At 35.0% G+C, this 19,781-nt stretch overlaps 1 protein-coding gene across 1 annotated transcript in view; it reads right to left on the reverse strand.

Annotated features, from left to right (window-relative positions):
• The window catches only part of LOC110376116 (cGMP-dependent protein kinase, isozyme 2 forms cD4/T1/T3A/T3B), a 91,021-nt gene that overhangs the window by 28,375 nt on the left and 42,865 nt on the right, over nt 1-19,781 (reverse strand). The window contains 1 exon segment of the mRNA XM_021334483.3: nt 8,803-8,969. Within this exon segment, the coding sequence (XP_021190158.2) occupies nt 8,803-8,969 (167 nt within the window).

A 19,781-nucleotide genomic window follows, 5' to 3' on the forward strand; every position in this document is an offset into this window, starting at 1 on the left:
TCCATCAAAAAATATAAATACGTAGTGACAACTTTTGAAGTATTAATCTTGAATGAAGAAGTCAGGGTCTTTGTTATTGCACAAGGTAATAAATATCCTGAAACAGACCAGACTTTCGCATGCAATGTTGCTGCAAATGTGTTGCAAAATCCCACATTCGGCATTTCAAGCGTTGCTTCACAGAATAATCAAACAGATAATTTGTCACATGTAATGGAAGGTTAGTATTACTTCGTGCGTGATTCTAAGGCAATTCGCACAATACTCTCAAATGTTTCGAGACATTAAGGTCGGGTTGGCCAACGACCAGGCCTAAGCGAGTGGACCTTAAAGGAAAATTGCTTGTTGCGTCACTTTGATGCGACTAGTGTCGTAAAATTTCGGAACATGTACAATTTTATACGCACTCAATATAAGCACATTTGCGATTACCAGTGGACGAAACAAGGATGATATTTCAAAGAAGTGATTTGTGGTAGATAGATGGTCAGATTAAATAGTGATCAACGCCATGATCCAAAATATTATCCTATTCATATTATTTCCAGACGTTAGTGGACATTTTATTGCGTTGTATCTTATGTATCTTGACTTCGATGACTAGATAAATAACTTAAATGGTTAATAAATTAGTCTTTATTTTAAAATACTAAGAAAAATACTGTTGTTATCTAAAAATGCTGCAGCGTTCATTTCGAAATTAATGTCCATTTTTGACATAGAATACAAATTATACTCAATTCTTTCGTTTCCTAATCTCCCTCTCTAACAGACGTAACTGAAATTTGTTGGTAAAAGATTATAATTTCGTAATGCTACAATTACAAACTCTCAAACTTTTTACATATTTTCTCTAAACTATGTAGGCGCTTTGTTAAACACTTGGCTACTTGGCTAACATAATAATATTTTTAGAACATGATAAGTCAAGACACGGAATGGCTTGATAACATTCATGAACTAGATAATACAGGTCAGATGGTCTGTTATCAGTCCAAAAACTGTGGCGTAATTATTTAAGATGTATTTACACAACACTCATTAGTTGATGATAATATCAGAGGTTGTACATGTCAGTGCCATACCGTGAGTAGTATAAAAATAATTGGATCAAGATGATAAAAGGTACAATGAATTTGAACAGTACCCTTATAAGAATAATAATCATGTAATACATGAAGCAAGTGATAATAGAAAAAATACTACAAGTAAAATTGATAGGAGGAATAGGCCAGCTGCATACCTTTCTACGCAATTGTTCAAGGATAAAAAGGGTGGTGTAACATCAAACGTGCTTGATCTGTAAAGCATATGCTAGGTAAGCACGTAGCGTATTTACATCAATATACTTTTTAAAGTTTTGTAAAATATAAAACTCTGCCTTTTCCGGATACAAAGAAGAAAATTATATCGTCTCCATAAATTATACTTCTAATATGATGTTTATTAACCATTTTGTCATTATTATAAACGTCATCAATCCAGCTATAGCTGATGTCGATCTCGAAGAATCTCACTGAATCAAATATTTTTTTAACAATGTCTATTATTCTCTTCGGTAAATCAATCAACGACGGAACACAATAGTCTGTGATGTTTAATTTTCTTATAAATATTTTTATTAACATCGGATATGCGTCTGTTCACACTTGGATTGATGATCTTGATAGTTTATAGAGCTTCATCAGTGCTAACAATTTCTTTATTATCACCTACAAGATTGTTATTGTTACCAATGTTTTCAATAGCTTTTGTTACACTTTACAATATACAACTTCACTAAACACGGTACAGGAACTAGTCTACAAATACTTGCTTAGTCTTGCTACCGCTATTATGGTAAATCATAGACATTACTCGCTCTTTGATTCAGGGCTGGCATAACTTTTGTCGTAACACATGCACTATTATTTTCTTTATTTTATGTTTCTATATTATTATATTCATCTTTGGGCTATTTGGTACTTTCAATAAGAACAATATTACTAAAAATCATATTTCTGTATCTATTATAGTCTATTACGTGTACTGGAAATGCAGTTTCCAATCATCAACTTTGGAAATCGTTATGAAAACACGTTGAAATGCTGTCTAACGCTACACTGGCTGTGAACCCTACAATTCCACGATCACCGAGGTCTATCAACATCGCACAGCAAATTACACACGGGTGATCTTTACTTTCACTTAGAACATGACTAGTAGCCGGGGGCCGTTCAACGTCACCCATTATGTCCAACAAAAAGTACGCAAGGTCTCGAATGTCGATCTCCGCCTCCCAAGGCCGCCGATCACGCATTGTCCGTACAATGTACAGTCAGAAACTTTTTGTACATTTCGTAATAGTAACAACACTAGTAATAGTTCGATTTTTTTGCTCAGTTTTAACTAGTTTCCGTTCTGCGAAATCTATTTTTGTTGCAATTTCCAAGAATGGTGGCAGTTTATTTTTATAATTGTTTGGTTTTTCCGAAGACTTTTTTTGCGGTTTGTTTACTTCTTATATATCTGGATTAAAATACTAATTAATACATGGACATTGGTGTTATGGGTTTATTTATAGAATTAATAAATTTATAATATTAGCCTTCCTAGTAAAATTATAAAACTTGCTAAATTATTACAGAATTGTTACGTCAATGACATTCATTGCTACAAGTCGAATGAATATTTATAAATTAATATTAAATATCCTCATACGTTTACCTTGTTTCCTTTGACATTCAATAACGACTAGCATTTTAGATAAATTTGACTACAAAATTAGTGTTCATCTTATTTTGTCATGTACCTAAATCATTTATAATGTCAGGGTTTGTAAATACATAATTATAGGTAAACACTTGAAACTAACTTGTTGTTTTTTGACATTTAGTTATTTTAATGCATTTTAATACTAGATTATTTAATAAATTGCTCTTTCGTAATAGAATAGTGTTGCATGTTTTTTTGTATGTTGCATGATTAAAGTTTTGTCGATTAATATGTGATAGGAAAACTCTGAAACTCTTGGTCAGATTCCAGAAGACCTTTCACTATAAGAAAGCGCATTATTCCAAAGTGTAATAGACTTCACACCAGGTTAGGGCCAAACATCGAGTCATCAAGTTTTCTGGCACTATGCTACTTTTATAGAGGTAAATACGAAAGTTTGTAAGGATGAATGTATATGGGTGCATTAGTCATCCTTTCGAGCTTAAACTTCTGGATGGATTTTGATGAAACTTAGCAGTTATATTCATTATACACAAGACTAACATAAAGGCTACTTTTTAACCTTATGCGGGAATTAGTTCCGTTGGGTAGCGGGTGAAACTGCAGGCGGCACCTAGTCTTAAAGAAGGCCTTAGCCAATTTGACAAATACCACCTTCTATTACAAATGCTGGTAAAAGAGCCAAGGTACTGACACTTTCCCTAAAACCGCAAGTCTAAGTACCATTTAGAAAATGATTTAAACTTATTGAAAGATGTTTACCTCACCGCAGTCAGTAAACGGTTGAACGATCTTTGAAAGCTTTTCTATTTGATTTAGATTATCTTAACTGCAAAATAGGTAAGTTATGTAAGAATACCCGCAAACTGCAAACTTTTAGTGGGCCGATAGTTTGTTTGGGCTCATAAATCAGTAAGAAGATCAATGGTAGAAACGATCAGATATTTAGTCGGCATTAGACCGACTGAAAACTTTGACTAGATGCAAAATTGTCTTTAAAAAAAAATGGTCATGGAAAGTAGGCTATTCTTTTGGGACCCGAGTGTAACTGCGGGAAAAAGCTAGTATTTCATTTAACATACGTCAATATTCTCATCAGTACCGTGTCTCGTGTATTGATGAAGAAGATAAATAATTATGTTTTTGCGTCAAATCGATGTTGTATTGCGTGACTGTTTATCGATGCGTTGGTTCGAACGTATATCAGCAGCCTGCATACATAATGCAAGTTGATGTCCTGTTGGTATAGTTCTTATGTAAGCGATTTCTTTGATGCGTTCTCGAATGTTCGATTCCTAAGGATCCAATGGGTTCGAAATTATTAGGTTCGCCTATAATCCTTTAAAAAGTTTTAGTTTTGGTTTTTACAGCAAGCCAATGCAAATTAGGCTTTAGGTATTTTTATTTGGTAAAAATTGCAAAATAAAACATTTTGTGGGGCAAATATGTACATACATTTTAATGTGTGTGTGGTTATATCATGTTATAACATTAAATAATAAAATACAATAGGATAATAATATTAATATTTATTTCACTCTTTCGGAATAATAAACTACAAAAGCAGCGATCTTAGAGCAATAGACATAAAAACTAGAAAATTATTAGCAATAAATAAGGCACACCAACAGAAAGCAGACGTACAGAGGCTTTACTTACCAATAGCACAAGGAGGGAGAAGACTTTTAAATGTAGAATATATGTACAAAACACAAATACTTAAATATAAACAATACCTCAATACAAATAGGGACCATCTCATTGAAACAACAACGAAACACGATAAAAATAGGGTTAAATACTCAATAATAAAAGAAGCAGAGGAAATAGAAACACAGCTACACTTAACACAAAGAAACCAACACACAGACAAAGAAATCAAAGAAGCAATAATTAAACAACAAAATACAGTATGGCGAAGTAAGCAATTACACGGACAGTTTCCCAAAAAAGTACTAGATCAAGCTAATATAGATAGAGAACTTTCGTTTAAATGGATTAAAAAACAACAAATTCCACCAACTATAGAGTCATCCATTTTTGCAATACAGGATCAAGCCGTTATGACCAAACAACATCAGCGCGATATATTGAAAGAACCAGTAGACGGAAAATGCCGCCTCTGCGTCACTAAAGACGAAACTACGCAGCATATTATATCTGGTTGCGAAAAATTAGCGGGAACCTACTATGTTCGACGACATAATAATCTTGTCCAATACGTCTACTGGTGTCTTGCTAAAAAACATAAAATAGAAGTTGCCAACCTCTGGTGGAAGGAAACACTAGTGCAACCACAAGTAAAAGAAAATGAAACAGCCAAAATCATGTGGGAAATGCCCGTCCAAACCGATGTCACTGTTACACACAATAGACCAGACCTTATATACACAGATAAAACTAGTAACAAAACATATTTAATAGATATTACCGTACCGTCAGATTACAACATAGGAGCCAAAGAAATAGAAAAATTAAGCAAATACCATCTTCTGAAAACCGAAATCAGCCGGCTGTGGAATACACAAACGGCTGTCATTCCAATAGTAGTAGGCGTAACGGGCATCGTTGCAAAAAGCATAAAAAAATACATAGACCAATTAGACGCTTCAATTAACATTCACATACTCCAAAAACAAGCAGCCATACATTCATCTATCATACTCAGCAAAGTATTAGGAGACACAGTATTCGTACGAACAGTAGAAGAACAACACTCACACACTGACACACAAACGCCAGACACACAAAACACGCATCCATCACCAAGCACGCAAGCGGGAACAGCCATCCAGGAACAGAACACACAGCAATCATCTAACACCGAACATTCGTCATCATCACAACCTAGAAGAGGAAGAAGAAGGATAAGAACAACGCAAACAAACACATCAACTACATAATACATATACACCATATAATAAATAATACATACAATATACTTAATAACAGACTAGGGGGGACATAGATATCTTTTTTCCGCGGGCTGCGGAACGGGATACCTATTAAACCGACATAAAGTCGAGAAGGTCAAACCTACCCAACGTTAATATTTATAATAATAAGACTCCACATACATCCTTCTACAAAAAGCCGCAATACTAAACACCTGTCGAATTGTTAGAAAATTCATGCAATTGGAAGAAAATGAAATAACCCCACACCACACATAACACACCACACATGCTGCATTTACTTGGCACCAGCCCGTAAATGTGGCAAAAAACTAGCCAAGAGCTAAGAAACGCAAACGTTTTCCCCTAAATAATAATATTTCTAAATATAGTAAACTTTGTTTGTGTTCATAGCATGCCCTCATTGATTTGACCTTAAAGTCCTATTTATTAAGTTTCACTGAGTCATAGAAACGAGACACATTTATTTGGACAAAACATTTTTTGCGAGTATTTAAATTGAGTGTAAAAAAACTTTATTGTGAGTTACTCAAGTATTTTTTGTGAGCCTATTTATGTCACGTTTTATGGTAAATAAGTAAAGGGAATTATATATTTTTTTATTGAACTTGGGCCTGTCTACAATTGGCAAAGACCCGTGGTTCAATACCGATCGACCAAGACGTACCTATTTATTTCACATTTTTCTTCAGGAGTTTTCCGGTAGCAGCCTGAATTCTAAACGTGCTTCTCGTTGACATTACTGAGCTTTTTCACTACAGTGACAAAATAAATGTTATGTCTTGAAGATACAGCCTCTGCCTACGTTTTTATCCATGTCCCGTGAAAACTAAGTACTGCACTCGGAAAAGTATCCTATAGCCTTTCTAGATACATGACATACTGAAAGAAGTTTTTACTAGCTTGTTCAACCAAACAAACAAACTCTTTAGCTTTAAAATATTAGTAGTTACAAGCTGCGCAGCCCAACGGGGAAATATAGTCATGTTTTCATGTAATTACAGTTGCTACATCATAAATGTGTTATTACGTAAGTACAGTTACACATTTTGAGCACAAAGTACCTACGAGTATTATGTATTTAATGTGTATAACGTAATTGCCAACATAATATTAATTCGGCTAGGTTGTGACCCCGGAATTTTCCGTAGATTTGTTAAAAAACCAGAACTAGGTATATTAAGTTATAGATTGCGCTAGTTCCCGACTAAAAAAATATTTATAGATATTTAGAACCGGTCAGTCAATGTGAAGTGGGAGTGGAAGGACTAAGTAATTAGCGCTTGACCGTTTTTCAACTCAAAACAATCTTTCATTTTCTAATTAAGTATGAAACAAGACGCATTTCGTATCTAAGAGAACACAAAATTCAGACAACAATACCGTAATAAAATGCTTAGGTATATACCGTACCGATTACATAAAATGTAATGTTACATATTCTTTTAAGTATTTAATTGTGAGATCGTTTATATACTTGATACTTAAACTTCATTATAACATTTCGAGGTTAGCAATATTAAGCTATACAATTACTTAAAGGTATATAAGTTAAGCAAGGTTAACATTACATTATATTTAGATATATATATTTTTATATTTGTTTGAACCGTTCTAAGATCCTGTTCGCAGATATAAAGTGAACCGTTTGACCGCCAACAGCGTGACATGACGTAGCAAAACCATTTTTGTGACGAAAAAACTTAGCTCGATGCAATTTTGTATGGTTCTTATGAGCTTTTATTAGGTAACTGAAATATTCAGCGGCAAAAATTTGCTTGAAATAATATACTTAGGAACTTAAGTACTATATGTACTTAACGGAATGAGTATGTGTTTAAAAAAAACATTTAAAAATATATAAAATCGTCCGAATTGAGAACTGGAGTAAGCATTTTTGGGAAGTAAGTTAAATATTTACAATTAAAATTTCGAAAGCCTTGGCTTTAATTGTCCTTAAAATTTCCATACTTAGACACGTCTCAATATTGTGGTAGATAAAAAACTATTCTGCGGTTATATTAATATTAAACGGGATTCATAAAAGTTCAAGGTTACTATTAGTTTCCTCATTTCACAACACGATTTGCGACATATCTGTTTTCCTTAGCATCCGAAAAAAAAAAGTTGCCACCGAGACATTTAAAGCGCTGCCAATATGTTAGAGAGAAAAATAATTAAGTCCGATGATGTCATGTCTAGAAACACAGAGAAACCTGAGACTATAGAACGGTGTAACATGTCTAGTTTTTATATCCTGTTGTACAGAAGTAGGCATGCAGTAAGCTAGGCAGGAAAACTGGCAGGTGCGACGCTAGCTGCTTTTCCGCTTTCTCGCTTAGGGAAAGTATACTTCACCTGAGCATAGCAAGACGAATATGACTACGTTTCTTTCTAAACACTAGGTGAGGCTGGTGGTTAGCTGATTTCGCCGGATATATTTGTGTTAACGAAGGATGTTTAAGTGAATTAGACACATGCAAGGAAAACTGCTTGTGGAATAGTGTGTCAGTGGAAATCGATTTCGTTGATGTACGACGACGATGAGAGAAAAATGTTAGAAATAAGTAAGTAGATAAAATATGGAAGACCATTGATATTGCGTGTGAAATAACATCGGAAACTAGTAAGAGCCAGCGACTGCCAGACTTCATGAGTATATAATAAAGCTACCTGACTATCTATTTTCTTAAGTCGAAAATTTTATGTTCATATTCATCCTACGAAGTTTGTCCGACGATGGCTTTGGAAAATAAGTAACTTTGAATCTTTTCTTTACTATGAGAGCATCAATTTCTACCAAAAAGTCATTCATATTGATGATACAAACTTAAAAATACAACTTTAAGAAATATTAGATTATTTTATTTTTCGAAAAACACCCTTTCAAAACGGGTCAAAACTTTATCTATTATGGAATAGGAGCACTAAACACACTTAACCTACCCGTAACGCCATCTATTGCTACAGTAAAGAACTATCCAAAGCGTGCCATCTGTAGTTAAACGTCTGAACCAGCTGAAGCATGGTTGTTTTACTGCTTCTGCTATTCACCGCTAGATGGCAGTAAGCATTTAGTTTCTACTATTGCATACTAGATGGCGTAACGAGTATTTTAAATGCTCGACTGTTTTCTTCTTGTTTTAAGCAAATGATAAAAATATAGACATACCTTCCATAACGTATACGATGCTGCCAACATCTCCTTCCTTGATGATGAGGCTGCCGGCTGCATATTCGACGGGGTACATGCAGTCCACGATTTCGCGGATCTGCGTCATTTCAAGATTCTTCATGAAGTCATTGTCCAGTATTGCACCTTTGATCAGTTCCCGCGATCTGTAAATTAAAAAGAAAATCTTTGTAGAATATTCCATTCCATTTTTGTGGACGAATTTTGACGAGAGTAATTACAAAATTTCGGCGGATTCGATAAAACTGGATATTTAACGATGCTGCAAACGCAACTTAAACAATAGGTTCCACCTATATAAATTTCATATAACATTACACCCATTTTATAAAAGAAAACAACTTCCCGTGCCTTTGTACAAGGCAATTTCAATAAGTGCCCTATCAACTTTAATGATAATAACCTTTAAATTATTATAGAAAATTAGTGTCATAAACCATAGCTAGGCTAGTCTATCATGAAACTAAGTATAATGCTACACTAGGAAGGAAGGACGTAAATTATCATTGTTTATAGCAGGCGTGCTAAAAGCTACTTCCATTTTAATTTGCCTTTTAAATCCTTTTAATATTCTCTTTACATTTTATATCAGTCTCATTGGATCCCGCGGCTTCACCCTAATATCGAGTCGAGGGAAATTATTCCACCTAGATAGAATATTGCCTATGTGGATGGGCAAGGTATGAGTACGTAGTGTAGTCCATTTTATATTCCATAATAGCTATTTTATATTTAAAAAGTCTAAGTTTTTTTTCGATTCAACAATCAGATACCTACATTACGTTTATCTAGTTGCTGGTCAGACAATCGTAGTCGATTTAAACACGTTATGCAATAGATAATTATAGTATATTCTGTTGATAAAACAACTGTGAAAGTAGCACGAATTTCCCAGGCTCATTTGTGGATAACGGATTAGGGGACTTACCCAATGGATTCATATGTATTTACCAAAACCTACATACTAACACTGCGGAAAGATTATAAAATAACCTACATTCTAAAAGTGATGCAATATTATGGGCCTTAAATCGCAATGGACAAAATCTTACATTTTTATTGCGATGTCTTTCAAAACTCAGTTATAAAATATAACAAATATTGATAGCAAGAGGTGTTTCAAAACTTAGATATTTTTTTACCTAATTTATATGGTGACGAATAGAATCATAAAACAAAATATACAATAAAACAGTCAAATTCACATTCATTTTAATAATGATTTTATTATTCCATAGAAATGGTTTGACAATGGTTGTAATGGCTGTCTATAAACTGTTTAATCGCTCATAAAGTTCCATTTAAGGATAGCATGTGCCTTTCCGCTAGCGTAGGTACAGCCGACCTACGGCTACCTACCTATCCCAGACAGAACTATCAACTACCAGTATTATTCCTTAAACTATCCCTGAAGCAATGACATCCGTGTACCTAATAGTATTCTAATTCTAATATGTATTAAGATTAATGTAAATCTGACTCTGTCTTATACACTACTATGAAAAGAATGCTGAAGTGGGATGGAATTTGAATTTTACATGGAAAATTATTGAGATTAAAAGCTGGGAAGGAACACGTGTGTGACAAAGCAAGAAACGACTAAGACTTTAAATATAGTTAGAGTATAACAGTCTTATCACGCACAACTTTACGACTTACTGGAAAGCTAAGTATAGAAACTTCTGACGAAACGCCTCCATCCACTTTAGATCAACAATCAGTTTGCGAAACGCGAACATAATTTCAACTCGCTAGCAGCACTTGCATACCCGAAATGCAAACCAGGCACTCATAAATTACTCTCAAAAGATCTAATATTGAGTGAGCCGTCGGCGAGGACAGTTGTCACATAAAGTTCGAACGTAATTATACCAAATGGGATCACCGAAGGCACTCGAGCTAACACAGGGCGACCTCGCCACGGTGCCTTGCGATGCCTGTACTGAGAAGAAATTCAATCAATGCCTTGAGTGATTGATCGATGACGTTAAGTATCGATAAGCACGACAAAATGATCGCCTGCACATCATTGCTTTGAAGCACTATTTGCAATGGATTCTACTGAAAAAGCATCCGTATTCATAAATCAATAAACAATCTTACGAAGATTCGGATTTATGCACTTCCTACTTATAGATCGAATGAAGGTTTTCTAAGAACTAGACAGAAAAACAACGCTGAAATGTTTGAAGTAGATGCAGATAATACTAAAGCTAGGTTGGGTCACAAAGTCACGGTTGTTAGTAAGACAAATGAGATTTGTGGACACAAAACGTGAGAGGATGGTGAGATGAAGAAACATTGATGTTTGGACACACTCGTTAAGTACTTATTCGTGACCAATAAAGTGACTTGAATTAAGAAAGCAAATATAATATATTTGCTAAAGAAAACGTGGAGTTGATTAGTATTCAAAAGACAACATTGTTAGATCGTTTGAAGCCTAAAATAATAATGATGTGTCTTTAAACTTTGTTTTTGTAGCACTTGCAAACCCAAATAAGCACGAATTTGGCTGTCAACGATTTTTAAAATCATTATTTCATGATCTCATAAAATCAATGACCAAAGAGAACTTACTAAGTATCATTTTCACGATATTTTTATGGGCTTTTGTTTTGGAAATGCTCGGTAACTGCTGGTATTCTCGAAGCTCCCAAAATACCCATAAAGGGTCTTTTCCCAGATACATTACCAAGTTCACAAAATCCAGTAATCCATGAACTGAAACTCAATCTTTTCCTCCGACAGGCTCATTAATGCTCCTTCGAAACGTCAATTTCCCGCGTAAGAACAACATGAGAAAAGGCCGTTATAGGAAACTTATTATTAAAACGTTTTGAATAAAACCACGAGACATAGACTTACAAAGTTAAATGTAAATGAATTCTGTAGTTGGTGCGATTGACCTGTAAGCTTATTCTAGTGGTTTTGCTTTCTTAGAGGTTATGAATAATGTTAATATCAGTTATACCGATCTTAGTGACAGCGCCTCCTCGGCAGGCATATGCAAAAATATTGAAATAGGACTATCTCCAGCGTGCCTATATGACTTGCTAATATTATCTTCTAAAAAATACATAAGGATTTAAATAAGCGACTTTTGCAACCCATATGGAGTCGTGATCTCCAATGGACTTTGTGAATGGCAAAACTTTGTTCCTTCTTATTCAACAGATAACTCTTGAATAAGGAAAATGTAAAAAATAATTCTTCTGAGAGCACGTTATCAGTTGTAAAAACTGCAACCAATCATGAACAGTGAAAATGTAATAATCCCAGTACCTATTTTGTCTATTCATGTTCCAAACGCATACGCACGCAAAATTATCGCATTTTATTTTTACTACATCTGAAACTAATTAAATATGTATATCGCAAATATTAGTCACAGTGATAGTGGCTAATAATAAATTTATCAATAGAAAGCTGCCTTTCAAAAACCCGCTATTGAAAACCACCAAAGAACGTATTCATTGCACGTGGAAAAAATACTCACTTCTGAATTTTCGGTATCTTCACCAGTTTCATTTCATAACCCTGAGTTAATGAAGAAAGTGGTTCCGCTGATATGGCCGTTCTCTTCAGCCTCGGCTCACCAACATGATATACCCTGGTATTCTCAATACCCGGTGTCTTCATCACGAAGCACTCTTCCTCATTCTCCAACCCATTCCTGCGACTATCTATCAGCTGTCTCGTCAAAGGCTTCACGACTTGCCTGAACTTGTCTATTTCATTTTAAGATATCTTATAGTGCCATCTTTCTCATCGATCTCATGTTCCAGCAAGGCTATTATTTTATCTCTTCGTTTCAATTCTTCTGTCTTTTCCATCACCATCCGTTTCATTTCCAAATACTTCTTCTCCAGTTTGTATGTTTGATCGAGTTGGCATTGTTTCGTGTGAGTTTGAGCCATTTTGCAACACTTTTTCTCTATTTATCACTAAACTCTTTTGCAGTTTTACTTTACTAAATTCCGCATTTTATCGTTTTATCGAATATCCGAAGTTTATTATCACGTTACTTTGAACGGAATCGTCTAACTGCGTTTGCTGACGTGTTATCAATACCTATATCATCGGAAAGATAAAATAATTTAGGTACTTGATCTACGACTTGTAAATCCGTCTATCCGGCTTAGGGATTCGATATTTGGAAATATTTTTGCTAGCCAGTGTCAAACATTAATCTACTATAGCAAGAACAATAAATTGTGACGTCTAGTTGCCATATAAATTGTAGTGACGACTGATTGTCCGTTCCCCAAGTGTGTCAGTCTGTCGATGAGTCAACTACTCAATGACTTGCGCCACACATAGTGAAATATGTTTCAGTGTGCACGCTGCCCGTCAACCAGTTCTAAGCTTTAATTGGTTTTCATTAAACATGATTAATAGTGCAGATTAATAAGCATAGTTCAAGAATAAATACTAAATTGATACCCACAACACTGCCTCAGGCGAGGACACTGCGTGCAGTGAAATTTTGTTAATTATATGCGTTATCTCCTTGAATGTTTAGTGTTACATTTATATAAAAAACAACTTAGATTAATTGGAGGTGTGGACGTGAATTTTAATCATCCTTGTTGCGTAATTGTATCTAATTTTTGTATACTAGACAAAAGTATTATTTGTATTCACGATAGCTGCTACAACGCTTATTCAATTTTCATTAATGGATATGTCACTACAATTTATAGCACATTGTTTTGACTGAACAAGTACATATTTCATTTCTACGACTTCAAACATCACAAAATATTACTCATGCCTTTTCTGAGCAAAAATCATTAATTCTACGTACAGTATCAATCTCGTAGTAGTTATTATTATTATTCATAACTGATCTACTCTAATTGCACGACCACATAATAAATACTGACAAGTTGTTTAGACATGTGTTCGGGCATCTATTAATTCTAAAGCCTGACATTTCTCACTCAGCCATTGTGTCTGTATAATCATTACCACCTGAATGACCAAATGGTTGTGCAATACAATGAGTACTAGTAAGTCGCGTTGCAACAGTTGCTATGCGTAGGTATATCATGAATATTTTCGTAGGTAAAGGTCGAACAAATAATCACGCCTTTCTAAGTAGAGATAAGGTCAATGCAACGGCAGGTAGTGCTGACACGAAGTATTTGGACCATGACATTATTATAGCTACATATATGAGCTAACGTGATACTCCTATTAGAGCACCAACTTTTTGCCAAAACTCATCGATCAAACTGCCTGAAGTGTATTGAACGAATGAGTCTATTTTAAGTTTCCGTCATTGAGCAAAGAATTCGGAAGTAATGACGAAATTTAGGGGTTAAAGAACGTAGGTAGACATGTTTTAGAAACATTTTTGGTGTTGGCAACAACTGATATTCTATTGCCAAGTGTAACTTCAACAAAGTCAGAAGACGACTTTAAAACAAAATCACTTGTATAATTTGAATCAATAAGAAATCCAAATTCCTTACTCAATGTGTCATTTATCTATTATTACTTAAAACATCTTTATTGCTTGATAAGATATCACCTATCATCATCAATTACATTGCTTGTCCCACATCAATTGTGTGTATCTGCATAGTTTGTGTAAACATGCGACAGTTTATAATTGTGTACTACAAAAGTTGACCTAGACCCGTTTTCTTTGATTTTGGACGAAAGCCCAGTGCGTTCTGCCACATTAAGCCTAATATCAATAAATATTTTTGCTACAACTCTTTATTTAAATCGTCCCTTATCATTAACGTAAGTGGAACGAATACCTACACCTGCTAATACCTGTAATCTTTATTATTAATAGTTATTATACCTGCTCAATATGATTCACTAATTCTGGATCACAGTTGCATAATATTTTGAACGAGATAGAATCTCGATACATAATTCCTATAGTATCTTCAGTATGGAAATCAGTACGTAACCCTGGATCGAAGATTTATACATAAACATCTTTCTGCTAAAGCATCGCATAAATAAATTACCTATAACATTCTTGGCGGAGACTTTTAACATCAATCACTAGTAAAAGCTTAACTGAATGATAAATAAAGTAATATTTCAGGTCGTTTAGCAAAACGTGTGCTGCGCATTTAATTACATCATGATACACATTCTCATCAACGTAATGAATAAACTGTTATACATCCTAATCAAATTAAATATCTTAATGTGAAATCAAATGGTTCGGTTCTCCGACTGGCAGATGATAAACACTGCCCACACATAAAACTTGAAACGGGAAAAACATAATTTAATTCAAAACATACACCGCTATTTTTTAATTAGTGCACAAACTTAAAGGGCTCATTTAAAAAGTTCTTAGTATTATCTATGCAAAGTTTCAAAAACTAATATTCATAATCAGCAAAGTTATTAGCGATAAGTTATATCCAAAAATTTCACTCAATTCATGGAAACATTGTACAAGTTATTCCAGGTCATTCATAGTAGTATTCATTAATAATATTCTGTCGCTCTCGCATTCGCGTGCTCTCGCTCGAACTTGCCCCGCGTCTAACAGCTGATAACGAATGTAGGTAACTAAAACGCATAGATGCGTTACGATTAAAAACTAAGAAAAAGTAAAATAAAAGGTGTACGGAAAATAAACTTTTATTCAATTCAAACTTTTCCTTCATACTTTATTTGGGCTTAGGACCAACAAAATTACCAACTTTTTCAAAATGAATTATTAAGAAATTAGGTGACTAAATTAAAAGATTACGTGGTAAAAAGAAATCAAATAAGTAAAGTTGTAAAACTTGTGAAAAAAAGTAATTTTGGCGTATTTAAAAAGTTTGAATCAGCTGATATTTACAATAATTGTTATGTCACCTTAGAATTTACGTACCTACTTATTTACAAAAAAACTTACAGATATTTTAGCTGTGCTTCAAAATGTCCACCACCATTTTCAATACAAACACGAGCACGTTTAATTAAATTGTTTTTTAATGATAAAAGTATGTCTCGTTTACTTTTTACTTCGTCAAACGCGTCCAGTATGCGCTGTTTTAATTGTTCTACACTTGTAGGCTCACTAACGTACACTCGTCGTTTAATTTCACTCCACAAAAAAAAGTCCAATGGCGTGAGATCAGGAGATCGTGGCGGCCATGCCACGGGGCCGCCTCGACCGATCCACCGACTCCCGAACTGCTCATTTAAGTACTCACGCACTGCGCTGTGGTAGTGCGGAGGCGCGCCGTCTTGCTGGAACCAGACATCTCTTAAATTGGCTAATGGAATCTCTTCCAGCATTTCAGACACCATATTCCGCAGCAAAGCTAAATAAGATTCGCCAGTAAGGCGCCCTTCTATGAAATACGGGCCAACAATGTTGTCGTTGAGAATTCCTGCCCAGACGTTAATGGAAAACCTGTGTTGGAAAGAGTTCTCCCTTGTTAACATTGGATTGCGTATTGACCACCAGTGTTCATTGTGTTGATTGAACAATCCGACACGCGTAAACATGCACTCGTCTGAGAAGAGGATATTTGCTTCTGTGTTGTCGAGTATCCATCTGCACAATGTCATCCTTTGTTCGTAATCCACAGTGGTCAATTCTTGACCTTTTCTGTAGTGGTATGGATGATATCCATACGAACTAATTATTTTCCATGCACAGGACTGGCTGATGTTAAAATGACGAGCTGCGTCATTTGTACTTCGCCGGGGATCTTCTTCGAAGTAGTCCACGACATCGTCGTACAGATCCTGCGAATACGCCGGTCTTCCACGTCCTTGGCTATGAGCCGGTGCTCGGTATGATCCGTGGTCGAGTAAACGCTGGTAGGCATTTACCACAGTCCGAACGTTCGGCTGGCGAGCATTTGGGTACAATTCTCTGTACATACGTACTGCGGCTCTCGCGTTCTCACCACACAAAAAGTATGCTCGTATCATCGCCGTATACTCCCGAGATGTAAATTGATAAGACATCGCGACAGTAAAAACGTAAACAATTGTAAAAAATAAAAACGCGCGCACCCTTCCGCTAATAAATTAGCACTGTCTGTTTCTCGCTCGCTTGAAAAGGGATCGCTGGCGCAGAAGGGGGCGTGGCTTGACCTTAGACGCGAGTTTGCTGGGATCTATGAATGGCATTCAAAACGAGATAGCACTGCGCGTAGTATTTTCTAGTAGCAATTGTTATGAATGATTGATTCAATTATGAATTTACCAAATATGTCGAATTTTCCTGGACAATTTTGGGATTTCGTTTTTTTTAGTTTTGATTACACAAATATGATCAGTAACGGGTACAGATAGAGCCCTATTTTTTTGTGTACTAATTAAAAAATATTCGTGTATAGCGCATCGATTTTGTGTTTTCCTTGGACTAAAAATAATACTAACTTCATCGTGTAGAGATACTGACTTTACACTTAATTTAAATCACTGTAAAAAAAGAATTTAGAAGACCGAATATGTAAGTGGTAAATTATAACATTTGAGCTCCAAAATGGACGATAGAATCCAAGTAGATATAGTTGTCTAGATAGATCATTACAAGAACCAGATCCAATGCAAGCTTGATTTCAGTTATCAGAAATACGAATTTATGGTTATTGATGTGAACGAACAAACTATAAATATAACGAAAAGTCTATATAACGAGCGTCATTAGGTAAGAGCTATTTATCTATAGGCTGATAGTCTTCAACGGAAGAGTTTACGTCATTACGATTAGGGCTATGTTCAGACGGAAAATGACGGTTTTTTTCTGATCTAGTATTTGTACATTTAAAATCCCGTTTGTCATCTACGATAAAAGGGTTATATGGAAATTCTTTGGAAAGTTCAAGAGTTTTTATGTCCACCAATATCTATTGTATGCCAAAACCTTTACGTATGTCCTGGTAAAGTTGACAAACTACAGGCTAATGCTATTTACGACGGTTGACGTTATCGCGACAGAGTTGAAACTACCGAAACCATTAGATTAAGCGCGCTCTGATGGCGTAATTGCATCATGTTTATAGCATAACATCATGCGACATGGCGAGCTATTCTTTTGTTGATTTTATCATAATCCTCTTAACTCCTGTCTAATATTTTAAACTCGTTGTCCATTTTTACGTCATCAGTTTTAAGGTGACCTAAGGCTCGGTAAAGGTGTCCGCCGATGTCACTAGACCCCTGTTTTCTTACATGTTTTTCCTGTTTTGATTTTTTTTGCTAAGAACTTTTCTCAATATTAGTAACTATAGCATCTTTTAGTGAATTCAAAACTAATTTTACTTTAATGTGATTTATGTTTTATAGTGATAAAAGAATTTTAGGAAGTAAATCTGTCTACAGTAGACGAGGAAATTTGCCAGCTGTATGTTAAGACAGACAATGAATGATTTTCCCGGACTGTCACGTTTCTTTGACCAAAGAAAATCTGCGTATGAAATATGAACTCACGTCAAGACCCATCTTGAATTAGACAACAGAATATTTCCACGTACAGATCTCGTTTGTATCATCAATCATGCGTAAATTCATCTAAATTTCCAAAGAAAACATGAACCAATCTTCATGCTTTCTATATTTGGTTCAGTCTAAACAAATATTTACGATAGCAGTCTAGATGGAGTAGATGGAGGATCTAATTCCGAAATAATCTAAGGTCATGCTACTGCGCCAGTATCTAACGTTGCAGAATTTAAAATACTCTTAGTATTGGGTCTTCTCATTAAGCGTGCCTAATTGAAAGACATTGAAGCAAGAATTTGCGGGTCCTTGACACATTTTAATTTTGAAGATCTTTAGCATCTGTCCCAATCGTTAAAAATTACTGACGGCTTTCAGGTTGATGTCACCGGTGTTGGAAAATAGCTCGACGGCAAGACATCAGGTTATTTTCGTTTTCCAGACGTACCGATTTCAATGTTGATAGACAGCGTCAAGGGACGTTTGGAGAAGTCCATTTTTTTAATACGGTAGCTAAATATAAGCTGTGACAGGCGGTTCAACTTTCTTCGTCACTACATGTTTGGTCCGAGATCATAATATTGCAAGTTGTAAAATCACATTCTCATATTCATATGATTCTGTTTGGAGCGGATGCGGATACGCGGGTTTTATTAGCTTAATTTTATTGCTTGGTATAAAATACTATAGTTTTCCTATAGGCATGAACGCATACTAAGCAAGTGCCAATTTTATTGCTTTAGCTTTTTGAGTATGAAAAATTTGGAAGGGATTTGCTCCAGGTGTTTTTAGAATTTACTTTCTGTTGTCTTGGCATTTTTAACTGGTACGCAGGTCTATTTATATCAGTGTATCAATCATTATTAGCATTGTTGAGACTCAGATCGGTTTCACTTGAGGGACTATTATAATCATCACAATAGTATTGAATGCAAATCAACCGGAAACCTCTGTGATTATCCTGTGCTCTTTCAATGGACACGTATAATGCTTTTTAATAGCATCCACTAAAACTTTACAACGCGATAAAATTATGTAGAAATTGCAATTAAAGGATCTCGAAATAGCCCCAGTTAAAAGCACTTCAGGGCTTATTAATAAATGTGATAGAGTACAAGAAGTCGTAAAACAGAACAAAAGGACAGATTTAGAGGAAAATCCTAGTGAACAGGAAGATGTCTACGAAGGTTGGTCTCGTTGTAAATCGACGATGCATAAATATCTTACTACAGAACTAAATAAAGTAAACATTTCAACTTCTGAAATAGAAATGATCATAGTAACAATAGGTGATAATTGGTCAATTGTACAGGATCATATGACTGGGCTTGTACACAACGCCTTTGATTTGACGTCAGACAAAATATTATTTGTGGTCCAGCATATTAGTCATTTCTGAGCTGAAGAATAATTACAGAATTTTCACCAATAGTGAGACTACAAATGTAAATGACTACAAAAGTCTAATTTCGTGTAATTGTTTGTGATGAAGCAAGACTCAGTTGTATGTGAAAGTTAATTTTTTT

Source organism: Helicoverpa armigera, chromosome 18, assembly GCF_030705265.1.
Source record: "Helicoverpa armigera isolate CAAS_96S chromosome 18, ASM3070526v1, whole genome shotgun sequence".
In the NCBI taxonomy this organism is placed as follows: domain Eukaryota; kingdom Metazoa; phylum Arthropoda; class Insecta; order Lepidoptera; family Noctuidae; genus Helicoverpa; species Helicoverpa armigera.